This window comes from Sinohyriopsis cumingii, chromosome 18 (genome assembly GCF_028554795.1).
Source record: "Sinohyriopsis cumingii isolate HCF-2022 chromosome 18, ASM2855479v2, whole genome shotgun sequence".
Lineage (NCBI taxonomy): Eukaryota > Metazoa > Mollusca > Bivalvia > Unionida > Unionidae > Sinohyriopsis > Sinohyriopsis cumingii.
In genome coordinates, this window is record NC_142978.1 from 10,348,067 (window position 1) to 10,364,852 (window position 16,786).

The 16,786-nt window shown below is 34.6% G+C and overlaps 1 protein-coding gene across 2 annotated transcripts in view; it reads right to left on the reverse strand.

Moving 5' to 3' along the window:
* Positions 1-387: 387 nt before the first annotated feature.
* Positions 388-16,786, reverse strand: part of LOC149776060 (uncharacterized) — a 71,294-nt gene continuing 54,895 nt past the window's right edge. The window contains exons 1-3 of one of the 2 annotated variants that reach the window (XM_089940972.1): positions 8,403-8,734; positions 2,708-2,779; positions 388-938 (exon numbers count right to left, since the gene is read on the reverse strand). In XM_089940972.1, the coding sequence (XP_089797098.1) occupies positions 463-938; positions 2,708-2,779; positions 8,403-8,577 (723 nt within the window). In that variant the 5' untranslated portion in view covers positions 8,578-8,734 and the 3' untranslated portion in view covers positions 388-462. Of the gene's footprint in view, positions 939-2,707; positions 2,780-8,402; positions 8,735-16,786 lie in introns of those variants that run through there. The other variant, XM_089940973.1, reaches the window with a different exon arrangement.

The window sequence follows — 16,786 nt, forward strand, 5'->3', positions numbered from 1 at the left end:
TTATTTAATTTTCTGATATAACTTTCTGATCATAATCTCCTGCGTAATCTTCTATTTACAACTCTACTGAATTAAATAACAGCAGCAGGGAGGGCACCTACCTAGAGTCGGTCGTATACATAGAGTCCCAAAAAATTAAAATTCACGTAGAATACTTTTTTTCAGCTAAATCTTCAAACTAAGGTTTCGTTAATGAAACAGGGTTCAGTAACGAGTAAGCTTCCCCAGGAAGCATCTATTCAGTAAATATAATCCTTCTACGGGAAAGTTTACTGTGGAGGATTTATTTTTTGTCGGGAACCCTAGGTCTGTTTGCCCTCCCTGCTGCTTGATGGGAGTAATGGAACAAGGTTCTTGAGCGGGAGTAGAGTCAAGAGCAGAGAAACGTTTCGATTCATGATGTTTTATTACAAATCAACGTAGCCGTCATTAAACATAAATAACCAGTCTAGGTTAATGAAGCTATTTTGAACAGACAACACATGCTATAACTCGTCCTTGAACATATGGAGGACATGGCAAAGACCCACACACGGCTTGAACCACGTACATAAGATGGCCGTTATAGTTGGTAAACCCTCCGAATACTGCATCCGGATTCGCATCAACACACAAATAATTTGAGTTCCCTGCGTGTCCATAATAACCTGACATCAGATAACCGGTATATTCTTGATTCCATCCGGGGTAGCAGTCAGCTCTACCTGGGACCATGATGGTGGTTATACGTGGAGGTCTACATACGCAGCAAGACGCATCGTCTTCTATAGACACAGTTGAAAAGGGATTAGATCCACTGTAAAGTTCGTACTCAGCGCCGTATATGTAACCAGTGTTAACAGTACCCCCGACGTGCTTTCCCCAAGTCGGAACATCCGGTAAACAAAGAAAGTCAGCAGCCCCTCCACTGTGGTGGAAGTGAGATCCAGCAGCAAAGCCTGGTTTAAAAAGGAATAAATTACTGTGTTCGCATATAGGGTGTAGTAAAAGTGCTCTTTCCTAAATGCAATTGGAAATTACCCGTCATCAACAGTAGCGTCTCATAATCTTTAAACCAAATTAACTGCCCTTAATTGTGAATAGCACAAATAATTTTTATCATTTGTATCTTTAGATACGATTTATGTAATGCAAACTTGTGCAGCCCTAAAACTAAAGGAAGGAAACAATTTCGAAACATAATATTGTAAGTTATGAATTAATAGTGGCACCTATTGCACATTTAAGTAGGTGGTATAAAATATAATGCACCAATATTTTGATAGTTTTCAAACTCCATAATTTCGCTTTCGAAAAATATTTAATTTCGTCCTCATATATAAAGATACAATAACGCATCATTGCATGCGATACTTGATTACGTATGTGTATATAAGTTATTTTAATTTTGCTGCATTGAAACTGGTATTGTAATATGTGAGTTTGTACAATAAATGGAAACTGCATTTGATCTCAAGCCTGGAAAGTATGGGTTGCTAAATTTTGTTTCACTCATCCCCGTTTTCTAATGTACTTTTGGTTTTTCACATGACAATTACAATGTTGAAATAGAGAAATAATGATTCTTTATGACTGATATTCAATAGTTGACTGCCTGTTCCTAAACTATGGTTTCAATCTATAGTTATTAAATACTTGTAAAAGATGAACAGGTACAATATGAATTATACATTTGCATCAATCGTATAAGAGAAACAGCATTCCCCTAAGGCAGGTAGTGACGTGGACTGGTCCAAAATACATTACATTTAGGGATACGAAGTTTGGCAGAGTATGCGATTTTAGTTATTGAAAGTGCAATAAATACATGGGAGAATGTAAAAAGACTAAATGTTATCTGCTGGTTTTTCTTTCCTTTTTAATTTACCTATATCTGTTGGCGTTGATAAAAAGTGACCTTTCACCGCTAACTCTTTTTTGAGTGATCCAAATTATACTCATCAATCATATACCAACATGAATGAAATTAACAGTGTTTTAACAATAATTGAGATATACAGTCCTTTCTTAAACGGCCAGGTTAACTTGAACAGTAAATCCCTCAGAATTCATTTTCTCTATGCTTTAAATTCATTGCAAGGAACGAAATTCAAGGGCGAAACATTGAATACACAAACGAAATACGATATATGGCCCATTTACGATGCACGTTTTGCATCACACTCGACACTGTTAACTTAAATTCTGCCCAACATTGAGAATGAAAACTTTATTCTTTCCGCAAACTCATTTAAATGCTTAAAGGATGATGTCCTTTAAGCAGTACTGAGGATTTTGTTTTCCCTCTCAGTATGACGCAAGGTGATTTGTTGCTAATTCGTAGTATGTTTCCTTTTATATACCACACCCTATGAAATGAGATAATGAACGAATACATGAATATCGGCAGCAAAATCCAGTAATCTAGAAAAGACAGATTATGCATAAACGGGGCCTTATCTTAGTCAACTTGTATTTAGATAATGATCATACCCTTCTTTCCATCATAAAACATGACTAAATATATAATATATTTCATGTCACTGCAAATCTGGAAACCTAACTCGATATCTAGATAAGAGAGCCCTAATGGGACATAATGCTTGTGAATCATGCTTGAGGATAAGTAATGTTAAATAACTAATATATTAATCTGCGTTTTAGCTAAATGTACCCAACACAAATTTGGAGAAAATTTGCCTTTAAATTCAAACGGAGTTGCCCTTACCTTTGTAAACAAGTTCTGTATCATTGCCTGGACATGCGGTCCTTCCCCATCTCACGTAGGTTGATGAATGTCCTAGAGATGAAATAAAACAAATTCATTTAAAGAATTCATGGTTCACTACACTATTAAGTACGGAGAGAACGGAATTGATGTTCTCTCTAGTAATGTGTCCAAGTCTCCTTTACAAATCATTCCTCCCCATAGAACTGGCAACTCTTTGTATGTCATTTATAGCTGATTACTTATGATCTGATCTAATCGATACTTGTTTCGGGGTCAACAGCGATACTAAGCCTAAGCAGCCAGCATAGAGTTTAGATCTTTGAAATATCAAAAAGTGTCCTAAGTACATTCAGATGCAGAAACATGTGACAAAAACATGAGCAACGTTTATGTTAAGGTGGCAAAGCTCAAGCAATATTTCTAAATAACTCAAAGAAGATGGAAATGTGCAAACAGTGAAAATGAGAAGCAGAAGCTTTAAAGCTTTGGCGGAATGAAGAAGTTTTGCCAAAGAGGCTGAACTGGAGTTGGAAAATGCTAAGGAAGAAGGTACAAATCAAAAACAAATTTCAAACAGGACTTACCAAAACAATTAGCTTTGTTGCATGAATTAAAGCATGACAAATTATGAGAAATAATTATCAATGTTTAAGATAAAGGCGACGAGACAAATAGATCAATCTCATGAGTAGAATCTGTCTAGCAGTTTCACAGTTACTGGTAGTGATTTAAACATTATCTCCGATTCTTGAGCAACTTTCCTCCAGATGTAGCTTAAATAATGCTGCAGGTGATTTCAGTAAGTTCAAAAACGGCCCGACTTGGAAGCACAAACGTACGAAATAGGGCATTAATAAATACACGCATCTCTTCAGTAAATACTTTTGTTCAGAATGGACATATTTGGGAAATTAGAACGAAGTTGTCCTTTGTTTGGGAAGCCCAAAATCATCATCATTTACATTATTGTCCATAGAGAGAATTATGTTAATATTGCTAAAATATATTTATTATTATACCAGCATCTATGGCTAGAACAACAAGTAATGTGTTATCATGCGGTATGCGTCAGAACAGCTGATATAAGCCTACAATCTTAGGCCGAAGAACCATGAATTACTATAATTATCCAGTTAACAAAGGCATTAACAACGAATTATGTTTGGGTTGGAAAACTTCCTTGACATATGAAGGAGTTGCTTGTTTTGTCGATCTAATAAAACTCTAATGTAAATTAGGATATCATTCAAAAGAGACATCTAAAAGAGCGAACAATTAAAAGATTCACACTTATTAAATTAGTGCCCTTTTTGTTGTGTATCTAGAGCAATCATTTCGATATCAGGACACTTTTGTCATGAGAATCAGAGCTGCTGTGTGGGTGTGCAATTATATTACGACCTACATGCTTTACGGAACCCCACGCGTCGCGGTTGGGGACTTACTCCACTTCACTTTCACTCCGCGATAATACTCCGCATCGGAGCGATTAATACACACAAATCACCAGCAGGCCTCGGCCAGCGGGCCGATGGCGTCTCCATCAGCGAGGGGCTGGTCGATGTTCCTGATTGATATTTGAACAGCCAACAAATGAAGACCACCCATGAAAAGACCGAGACGTCATGAGTGTTTTACAATTAGAAACTATTCCAACAGTCTGAATATACACAACCATGAAATAGTTCGATTTGACTGCAGATGTGCTGTAAGAGACTGGTAATTTAATTTATCGGGAAAATTATTCTTTTGTACTAGAGTGTTCTTTCACTCATCAAAAAAAGATTGTGTCAAGTAAAAGAAGAAATGTTACCATGTCATTTTATGCTACAAACTAGAACTAGAAAATAGTTTTTAAATATTTACATCCACACACCATTCTTTAGAAACAAATGGTCGATCCCTAATACAGACTTGACTTCAACGAATGTTCGGTAGAAATCTTGAGACAATGTTATAAAACGTTACCATCAGAAGATCCAGCTTGGGAAAGGTGAGTTTCTAACACGTGAAGCCAATTTACATGGCGTGTTGTACTTAACAGCTCAATTTATGGTCCCACCATTAACAAAAAAAGTTTGGTAATTGTTCCTAATTAATCTGAATTCAAGATATTGTAGCTTGAATAATAATGTGGAAAATTTTTATAACGTAAGTCTTCGGAGAGTTTAATTTCCAACAAATGCAGTGCATTTTGTGTCGATGTTGCGACATGCATATTACATTATGCGAATGAGAAGTAATACGTGGGTAACGATTAGAACTTGTGGGATATTGCTTCATTTCAGTGAAGTATGAAGGCAATGCTGTAAATGTATCGTTCTTTATTATTCTTTTCACTATAGACAGTACAGTGTCACTGACTTTCGTATGATAATTAACATAGTCTATGTTGCGAACTGCAACGGAAATAAAGAAATTTAAATATTTTTGTTCCAAAAATATAACACTGATATTTAGAATGTGTAATTTATTCTCATGTGTGATATACAGTGCTAACACATCCGATGAACAGCATTAATAAAGGAACTGTTCGAGTCAATTATATCAAGTTATGATATAAGGGGAATATGATCAAAACATTAGCAACAGTAACATTTTGTCAATTGAAGTCTTTTTTCATGATTTTAGAATAGAAATAATTTTTCAGGGCTATTAACACATCTTAAAATTATACCTCCTCGTGATTTATATTAGTTGTATATTTTAGCACAATATACAACACTAGTTTGTCAACATGAATATAAAAGATGCAAAGTATTAGGCATTTTCAAATCAACACGTTTGCAGATGTTAATCAATGCATGTTTCTTTATTATGAATATCTTACAGTTTAAAGTTAGGTTTTCAAAAGATGAGCACGAGTTTGCTCAAATGGTCAGGGCGAAACGGGTTTATCTTGAACTATATCCTTTGGCAGCACAAACTTCTAATGGGTGCCATAACATGCCAGTACGGTACGTCAGATGTGATGATGCGATTTCATGTCACTGATAATGCGTGTTTTAATGATGCAAACACGATCCAAGTAACTGTCCAAGCGATTTTCAGGATGTTTCACATTTTTTTATACTAATTCAGCATTTAAAGAAAAGTGCCGGTATTTTTCGTAAAAAAACCAACAAAAAACGACGAATAACCATTTGAAATATTTAAATATCTTCCCTCATCTCATCATACGTCATTAGTATTAAAGGTATCAACACTTCGTGATCCGAAAAGTTCAGGACTGATTGTACTGAAAATTTTACTGTTGGTGTTGTGAATCAAACTTTGATTTGATCGTCGTTTATGGACTCTTTCACTTTAATAATTATATCTGAAATGTTTTCTTTCAGTGATAAACTGAATAATTTCAAGTCACTGCGTTTAAGAGCACACCAAACCCAACTACGATTGCAAGCTGAATGTACTGGTAGTGGTGTTATAGTAATTTTCATATTATTCTCCAATCAAGATTTAAAGAAAGATAAATTAAATTTAAATTTAATAGTGATCACATCGTTTCAGGTTCTCAATCGGTGATATCTCCCATGCCAATAAATATCTTTGTATTTTGGCAGATATAAAGGACGTGCAACACCTACCAAGGCAATATTTCGATTCTACATTTTATATATGTTTACCACTCGTCTTGTCATCCTTGTACTTCATGTGTCAACACTTATATGATGATATATTACACTGACATTTATTGTCAATGATACTTGGGGGCTGTAAATGCATTATTTATTAAAAACAATCTTACGTAGCAGAAACGTTAAGTTAATATCGACTGAATTTACTTTCCACCTCTTCATTCTTCTTTACTCTTTTTATTGAGGTAAAATGTAAACATTATGTATGAAATTTACAGATTGCTTACAGGAAGAAATCTTTATTCAGCTATTGTCTGCGCTACATGTACAACAGAGGCAAAACTGTACATTATATTCCTTAATAATTGTATCTAATCTCATGACATGTTTACATATTCCTATCAACGAGTATGATTATATATATATATATATATATATATATATATATATATATATATATATATATATATATATATGTGTGTGTGTGTGTGTGTGTGTGTGTGTATGTGTGTATGTGTGTAAGAAAATTGAGAATGATTCTATCGGAATCAATCTCTATATCCTAGACATGGAAATTACTTAATTCGAATGAATATATATATATATATATATATATATATATATATATATATATATATATAAGTTAAGATTTTGCTGCATGAAAAATAAAATTCTTCATAAATACAAGAACATTTAGTTTCTTAATTTCTGTATGAGAGGTTGACTACTCTTCCAGTTCACTTTCGAATTAGAAAGAAAATAATAGAGAGTGGAGAGGTAAAATCAATATTTATTAAATGTAAAAACCTCTTATGTATTCATTTAGTTTCCATTGATAAATGTATTTGAGAATTTCAGGAATAAATTATTTTAAAAAAATAATGCCTTCAAAAATTAATAATACAATATTAGATTTTGAAAGGATTTTAACACACTGACAATGTTTAGAAAAAAAAGCTTTTATGGAATAAATAATGAGCTTTTAGGACTAAATCATTCTCTACATCGGTTTTGAAACGTTGAATAATAAATATTTTGGACCAATAAAATAACTCAAATTTGTCTAGGGCAATTTTGAATGTAAATGCATACTCGTGCATATGAGCTCCATGAGGAATCACATAGATATTAGGAGGGCCGATATGCAGCAGACGCAGTTTGGGAAACAATAAGCTGAACATTTGTCTAAATACTGCCAGCTAGTTTGTTTTCAAGGAAAACAAATCCTTTTTTTTCTGATCGTGCCAGGGACATCCACGGAATTACCAACATGTACATTCTTCATACATCGGGACAAAAGTAGGTAGCAAAATTTTTTTTATATTGTTCAAGCACAATACTGTATGGAATATTATCATATTTTTTTTTGAGTATGGGTAAAATATATAAAGCAAATTTAAACATTAAATATACCGGACTATAATTCCTGACGCTCAAACTAGATATTGAGACTGTGTTCACACATAGGCAAACATGCACTATTCTTCTGCGGAAAAATGGACTATTTTAAAATGCTATGTCCTCTAGTCTTGCTTGAGAGAAAAACTCGAGCTCAAATCCCAGCTCAACAGTTTTATTTACCAACGTTGTGTCCACTTTGTGCAAAGTAAATATGTATATGGTGACATGCATATATTGGAATTTGTAATCTATTTTTATACGAGATTAGGTAAAAATATAACTTCAGCTAAATGATTTTCCAGGAATATTTTTGTCCTAATCTTATATATATATATATATACATTGCGAAAATCCAGTTAATACAATTTATCCTGAAAAGAGATAGAATATTGCACTTTGCAAAAGATGCATTGCAGAAAAACGTGTGTTAATCTCTCATTGCATATATTTCAAGCCGAATAATGTATTCGTGTACAGTTTTAAAATTGATTGAATAACAGCTCACGTTAAGTACAGTTATTGTCCATTAAAGTCGATGCATGGAAAAATACAAGAACAATCTCTGAGAATTTGTGTTATTCACTTATCGCAGGGATACTTCTATTCCTGTGCTTGTTCATATTTTATCGCAATGTAGCAAATAAGTAACAAATTAATAGCATGTGATTTTCATTAGGATTCACATAAAGGATTGTAAAATGATTTATACTCACCCTTTGATGTATCCTTCACCAGTCGCTGAATTATTCTTTCTACCCTTACCAGTCTTTCTAAAACGGTGTTCGCAGAGGCATTGCTTGTGCGGTCGCTTGGTTGTAACGATTGGATCGCTCGAGACTGCTTGCTGATAGCGAGGATAGCGCACAGTGAACACAGCATTGCAAACATCTTCTATGTGTGTATAGGCAGCCTCAAAAACGTAGCTGTTCCTTAGACAATGAGTTCTCGAGTAGACAATGTCTGTAAAAGACGACTGAGGGTCATTGAGGTATTGAAAAATATATGCTTTGTTTCTATAGTTGAAATTCCTCTTAACCAGTCCATAAAACTCCCCTTGGAAAATAGATGTATCTCGATAACAGGTGTTACGTTCCCATTGGTCGCTCACTTCATTTACGATCGTGTTATTTTTACATTAGTTCACAGATATCTGCGCGTCACATGCAGTATAAATGTATAATATATAAGTAAATATGGTACAAAAAATTCACATAAATCTTCTGTCTCTCTCTCTTTACTAATTGTTTTGTTTTATTACTGTAGGGTAGCTTTTTATCTAAGGTAAAGAACTGCCAGCCCAGCATCAAACACTTCATAGAAAAAAATCAGACATGTGTCTAATCTATATACAATGGTACATTGGTCGAAAGTTAAATGGGAATATTTGTATATTAAAGACAACACATAGCTTCTTATTGAACATTTTTAAAAATCTTTAACGCTATAATTGGTGGGGAGACTACATGTAAGGATCAAGCGAATAATTCGGCTTATTTCAGTTGGTTTAACACAAGACATTATCTAAGATTATATTTCAGGAATATACACATCAAGAAAAAGACTCAAGTTTTAAGTTATTGACAAAATGTTATCTTCATGGGTCTTTGAATAAATGCGTCGAAGAACATTTGATAACGGCAAATTCGAATGACTTCGATCTTGTTAACACTTGTCGCTACGTCACCATAAGTCATTGCTCGACATTTATTGATGTATGCTTGGCTCATATAATGTTTTTGTTGTGACCATTCTGCATCTACAATTAAGCTTTATTAACTTGAGATGTGTGTATCACAAATTCTTTATTGTCATAGCTAAACATTTTTCTTGCTATCTCACTCTCCCCACCCTTCTCTCCTAATTATGCTTAATGTTAACATATAAGGATAATTGTGTTATTAATACCATCATTGTAATTATAATTATGTTATCTGTTTTCTGTAGCTCATTCGAGATCAGTAAAGTATCTTCATTCCTAGATCCATGCTTTTTGTACAATTGTTTATTTCGGTTATTCGACGGCCAGATAATATACGTTGTTCGATATTGTGCTTTTTGCGTCAGTTTGTTTTAATGTCCACTTGAGAAGTTCTTACCGTTGTGCCATTTATTCCTTTTTTCCTTAAAATGATGAACATTGGTATGTCATATAAGTAATACATTACTCTAAATTATTATATTACTAAACATATCCGAGATCTCGAAGAACAACCAAATTTTCTTCACTTGTATGTTATTTTGCAACATTTCTTTTCAATATACTTTTATTTATTCCATACCACCGTGTAAATAAATACAGCTCATCTCTTCATCTTGTTATTTATATTTTATTTGCATTGTTTCTAAGTTAGTTTATTTATTTATTTAAATATATATGGTATTTGTAATGGATTATTTTATTCAGGGCCATATAATTGACTTGATGCAGAAATTGTATTAGGTATACTAGGTTCTTTTCAATGCACGTATCTCAGCAGAAGCAATTTATTTTACATTTACGTAAAGCTTAAAAGCATAAAAACTGTATATACAGAAATTTGTTTTATCCGTTTCGTGCTGTTCACTTTCAAACGTGATGATTTTAACTTTCTGTTGGAACTGCACCACGGAAGCATCCATATGTCCAAAGGCAAATTCTAACCTTGGAGAAGTTCTAGCAAGTTGTAGTCACTGCCTAATTCCTGAGAGCTCTTAGTGTCAATAAGAGATGCAAAATGGTGCATGCAGCATGACCATCATAACTTAATTATATTGTGTTCGTCTATATAGCATATAACTATGAATGCAAGGAATTTGCTATAAGATATGTACAAAATCAATTAAACAGACAATATCCTGCAAGTGTAAGTAACATACTGCTTTCTAGCTTGACGTTTAGAATCTTCATAAACATCTATATTATTGTATTTGTGTTAACATCTTTAAAATCAGTACGGCTTATGTTAACATCAGTTAAAGGTTTATGAACGCAATTAATTTGCTTGGTTTATGTATATTTCCTTTTAATTTAAGAAATATACAAATGAACAGCCTCTTAAGGTCCATTAAACAGGACTCATAAGAATGATGTAATTTAATGGATATATATGTGATCGGTTCCTGCACTAACACATGCACCGTCACAACTCATTCAACTAGATACAGATAACAAGTTTTTCATCCATGATACATTACAATTCAACGCAGTTTGGAAGTCTTCTATATCTATATTTAATTTCATTTAGGATTTAACAATATTATTCCATACCATAAAATGTAAATGTATAACCTGTTGTAAAGAAATTTGTCTGAATTATTAACTGGTAATACATTCTAATGTTCCTAACATTCAGCTTGTATAATTTTGGGAACCTGTGAACTTGGTAACAAAGATACTTTGCTGCAAATTTTCGCTGGGTAAGCAACCGAACTAACATGTATCTCATCGTAGATAAGACTGCGGCGAGATTCACTAAATGCACGGTAAGCACGGGTATTTTACACTGACTAATGCTCATTCTCCTTTGGATTTAAGGCAAGTTCCGATTCTAAGTGACACACTGGTCTATGGATCTTGTCAAGGAGTGAACGTTCTCCACTTGTGCTCTCCAACCATAGGAGTAAATGCTAAATGTGTATTTTATTTGATATGTGAAGCGTATTTAGTTTGTACTGTCGTATCGTGAAATGATGCATTTACTACACAGATTTAAAAGTTGTGAACTTTTGAATTACACGTTGCTATTAGTTTAATTAAGTAGCATATATCTATAGATATTAATTCTGAACTTATTAGCATGACCAGTTGGGTTCTATTGTAGCTGTTTAGGGCTGACTGAAGCTGTTTAGGGCTGACTGAAGCTGTTTCGGCTGTCTGAAGCTGTTTAGAACTGTCTGTACTTATGTATATACGTATTTCTATGCGCATGGTGGATCCATGAAGGGTGGGCGTGTCCAATACAAGTGTGCCACCCCAATTTAGGAGAATTGTGTGCTTTCGGTGCATATGTGTGTGCGGATATCTCAGCTATCTGTCTGGCAGTTTGTGTGTCGATATGGTAGCTGATGTAACCATCTAGGACGTACGAATGGAAACCGCTAGTTTGTGAACTATTGCGCATCGTGGATCCATGAAGGGTTTGTACGGCCAATACAAGTGAGGGCCAATCGATGAATTCGGGAGTGCTGTGTGGTTTGTCAGTGGACGTATGTTGAAAGTTTTATATATATATATATATACATATATATATATATATATATATATATATATATATATATATATATATATATATATATATATATAATCATACGGCTCAGTGTATCCCCCAGGGGTGTAAAATTGAGGGTAAAAAAACCTTGGTGTCAGAACTGGGGGTCAAATAAAAAATGTGGGGGTAAAAAATGTACTGACAAATTTTCATATGACTCGTACTTTTTCAGCTTCAAATAGGATATTGCACCTTGCACAACATTTTCTCTCTCTCTCTCTAAACATACAAATAACTCAACATGCACAATTAACAAACAAATGCGCTGTCCATTCAAAGAATAATTGTATTAGTTCATTTTTCTTTTAAAGTCGTTCTTTTAACAGTCTCCTTATAATCAATATGAAGCAATAATATAGCCCAACACAGTACATACATGCCAATACAAAAAGCCAAATAAATCTTTTTAACAAAATGGCAGTCAAATTACTGCCTTTTATAACTATCATCGGTTTCATTGTACTTCGTCCTAGAACATATTTATCCAAATATCAAGGAGGATAATGATTATCTTCTTTCGAATAAGTTACACTTGAACTTTAAGATCTGTCTTTTATTGCAGCAAAGTTAAAAACCAACATTATCTGCAATGACCCGCTGACTTTGTAATCCAAATAACGCGTTTGTCTATGCAAGTTTACTGATTTCTTTGTTGTGAAAGAATGTCTTGGGTTATAATATGTTCTCCAGATATCTTGTGGCGAACGAGGGCAGATTTTTAAAAATTCTAAAACACTGTCAAGAAAGGATTATTCACTTTTGCAGTCTTCGCAATCACGCGATCATAAGTCACACCGGTAATCCTAATGTATGATTACCGTATTCCAGTCAAGGGCATTATTTTCTTCATTTTTCATTAAAGTTAGATCCACAGTTATTCTTTTGTGTTTTGCCTCTATCACTTTATCCGCTAATTATTTTTAGTGCACGGCGTTTTAATCTGCAGATCACTTTCTAGTGCATCAAGCAATGAGATTAAACATCTAGATGACGGCTTGCTGAGCTTAATGAAAATCACGTGAGAGCTTGCGAGATTAGGGGAAGCTACTCCGTCATAACATTGCCTATGTTAGTCTGGTTCATTGTTTCGAATGTTCCCTGCGTTGCACTCTACTATACGAATAGCAAGGCAAGGAGCAAACAAAGCGGGGAACCAGTCAATGCTAGAAGAAAATACAATGCCATCCATCATCCAGTGCATTGGGTATTAAATAAATCCTGATCACATTATGAAAATCCTTTGCGTCAGAAAAACACACAACAAAATGTGTTCGTCAATTTTATCCAGAGGGCGTCCCTGACGCACAAATGTGCGTAAAGGGAAACACTGCCGGCTGTACAAATGACTGAGTCAAGTTTGTTTCAATTGGTTGTTTTTATTGAGTACATTTTGAATACATAAGATTATTTGAATCTTTATTTTTGATTACATGAGGTTGTGTGAATCTCTCTCACATTCCAGGGGATTATTTGAATCTCACTTTCATTTGAATCATATTTAGTTTTCCTACTTGTCAATGTTTGGATAGAATATTTGAATGAGACGTATGTTTAGAGCGCGAAAGAATCGCTCTATTTGTTATAAATTATTTTATTAATTCATTTTATATACGATTATCATCATTCATCACAATGTGTTGTATTGGCATTCGATTAAGGCATCTATTCAGGTCTATCCTATTACAATTGGTGTCTGAAGTGGGATTCTTTGGATTGAATGATCTACCAATACACTGTATTTAAACCATAGGCAGGCTGTAAGTCGTGGACTGTTTAACAAGTGTATTTTTAGTAGGTGCTGGGTTCCCTATAGGTACACTCTTGCTTAGTTTTTGTTGCCTTGATATCTAAGATTGTTAATTGAGGTTTGGCAACCTCTAAACCACTGTATTTAGTTCTTATTACCAAACAATCATGGCTTCGCTAAAGGAACTAGCTGAATTAGGAAAACAACTGGGTTACGAAGGTGAAAATCTTTGGAAATTCATAAGTGAAGAACAAACAAAAGAAAGGGATGAACGAGCAAAAGAAAGGGAAATAGAAAAAGAACAGTTGGAAAGGGAACATCAACTCGAAAAGGAGGAAAGAGAATCGAATAAAGATTTCAATTAGAAAAACAGGCAAGGTTAGAGATTATAGAGTTAGAAGAAAGAAATAAACAAAGAGAGTATGAAAGGCAATTAGAGTTAGCAAAAGCTATTTAATGAGAACAAGATTCTGTAACTAGCAAATTAAGAGGCCCTAAATTACCTTTCTTTGACGATGAAAAAGATAACATGGACAGTTATCTTCTTCGGTTCGAGCGGTATGCCGGTAACCAGAAATGGAAGCTAGATGATTGGGCTCTTCAGCTCAGTGCTTTGTTAAAGGGTAAGGTTTTCGAGGTATACTTCCTAGTAGCGATGTATTTAACCACGGCTCTCTAAAGGAAGCACTACTAAAACGGTATGAATTGACAGAGCAACGTTTCCGAAAAAAGTTTAGGTATTTTAAACCTGAGAGGGTGGAAACGTTTGGGCAATTCATCGCTAAAATAGATAATACTTCTAACGCTGGATTGAATGTGCTAAGGTGAACAAACCGTTTTGAGGGTTTAGTGGATTTCTTGCTCCGTGATCAGCTATTAAATGTAGCAGGGCGGAAGTTGAACCAATTTCTTAAGGATAAAGCGTTCACAGATGTTCAAGACATGGCAAAGCAAACAGATCGTTTCGCTGAAGCACATAGTGGAACTCAAAACGTGGTTTCGAAAGATAAGTTTGGAAATCTGTCTAAGTGTTTGACTCCCAGAGAGCCAGCGAAACCAACTGAGAATGGTAAATCTGATAGACAAACTGACTGATTGATTGATTGTTTGTTTTTTAACGGCGCATCAGCACTTTTAGGCTATTTAGCGCCAAAAAAAAGTGTTATTTGTATAATCTTTTAAAACTTATAAAAGATCCTATATCGACCAGCGATATAAAAGAACAAATGGTTGAAATTAAAAACGGTAAGATGGTAACGGTGCAAAATAAAGCTTCCCGATCAACGGGAGATGTAAAAAAGATGAATATGTATTAAAATGGGACGGTATATATATTGCATATAACTGCATAGCATAAAAGTCAAAGTTTAGAGTAAATATTTACGGCTTTCCAGAACTCTATAATACGAGTAATGTTTATATTATCAAAAAGTTCTTTCATGTCATGCACAATGTAATAACGATCGCGCGTAGGTTGTAGGTCAAAGCACTCTATCATAAAGTACTTGACAGTGAATGGTTCATTGCAAGAAACGCACTCTGGTGGGTCTTCACCTTTTAGCATGTGGGTGTGGGTGATATAAGTATGACCAATTCGGATTCTTGCAATGACTACCTCCTCCCTACGAATGGTTCTGTAGGAAGGAGTCCATTCTCCTAGAGTTGGCTTGATTGCATGAAGTTTGTTATTTACAGCATCATTCCATGATGCCTGCCACTTCTGACGTAAGAACTTTCTGATACAAGGTTTAAAATCAGTATATGGTATTTTAAAATCAGATGGTTCTTGAGAAAGGGCCATTTTAGCAGCGCGATCTGCTTTTTCGTTACCTTTAATATCAATGTGGCTAGGTAACCAACAGTATATTATATTGTGGGAGACACTCAGCTCGGTATTTTTTACGAGTATGTTTTTCAATAATGGGTTCTCCAGTTTTCTATTGTGTAGTGACTGGAGTACTGATAGCGAGTCGGAGAAGATGATACAGTTTGAAATACAGTTCTTTTCTATATGTTGCAGAGCAAGGTCTATTGCTCTGATTTCGGCTGTGAAAATTGATGCTCCATTTGGTAAGCGAACTTGCGTTGTGTGATTTCCACAAACAAAGGCTGCAGCAGCCTTTTCCTCATCCTTTGATCCATCAGTGTAAATTCTGGTGTAGTTTTTAAATTCAGTGAGGAGTTCATGGTAAGAGTTGTGGAAGATAGAAGGGTTTGTTTCGGATTTTTTTCCATCGTGTAGCGTAAAACATACTTTTGGTTGTTTAATTAGCCAGGGTGGTGTTTCGGAGATGGATGTTTTCTGAATTTTAGAAAGATCTATATTTGTAGTGTCAAGGGTGGATGATATTCTAATGCCAAAGGAAGTTATGGCGTTTGGTTTATTTTCGTATAAAGTTTTGTATTTTGGTTGAAAAACAGCCGAAAAAGCAGGATTCAGAGGGTTTGATTTTAATTTCAGAGCATACTGTGCGGAAAGCATTTCTCTACGATGCGATAACGGTGATTCATTCGCCTCAGCTAGAACGATTTCACACGGGGATGTTTTAAATGCTCCCAGAGCCAGTCTTATTCCCTGATGATGAATTGGATCAAGCATTTTAAGATACGATTTTCTGGCTGAACCATACACAACGCAACCATAGTCCAGTTTGGAGCGAATAAACGTTTTGTATAAATTTAGGATGACTTTTCTATCAGCACCCCAGTCAGAGTGCGCTACTACTTTAAGTAGGTTAAGTGCTTTTAAGCATTTAGCTTTTAAGTTCTTTAGGTGTGGAATAAAGGTTAGTTTTCTGTCAAAGATTATACCTAAAAATTTGGTTTCCTCAACAACTGGAATAGGTGTTCCATCCAGCGTGAGGTTCGGTTCATCGTGATGTTTTCGTAGCTGACAGAAATGCATGCATACCGTTTTTGATTTCGAGAATTTGAAACCGTTTGCATTGGCCCAATTTTGAATTTTGTTTATATTTTGCTGCAGTTGTCTTTCAATTGTATGCATGTGCTTTGACCGATAACATATTAGAAAATCATCAACGTATAAAGAGCAATCCACACCAGGAGTCAAACACTTGGTGATGCTTTTAATTTTGATGTTAAA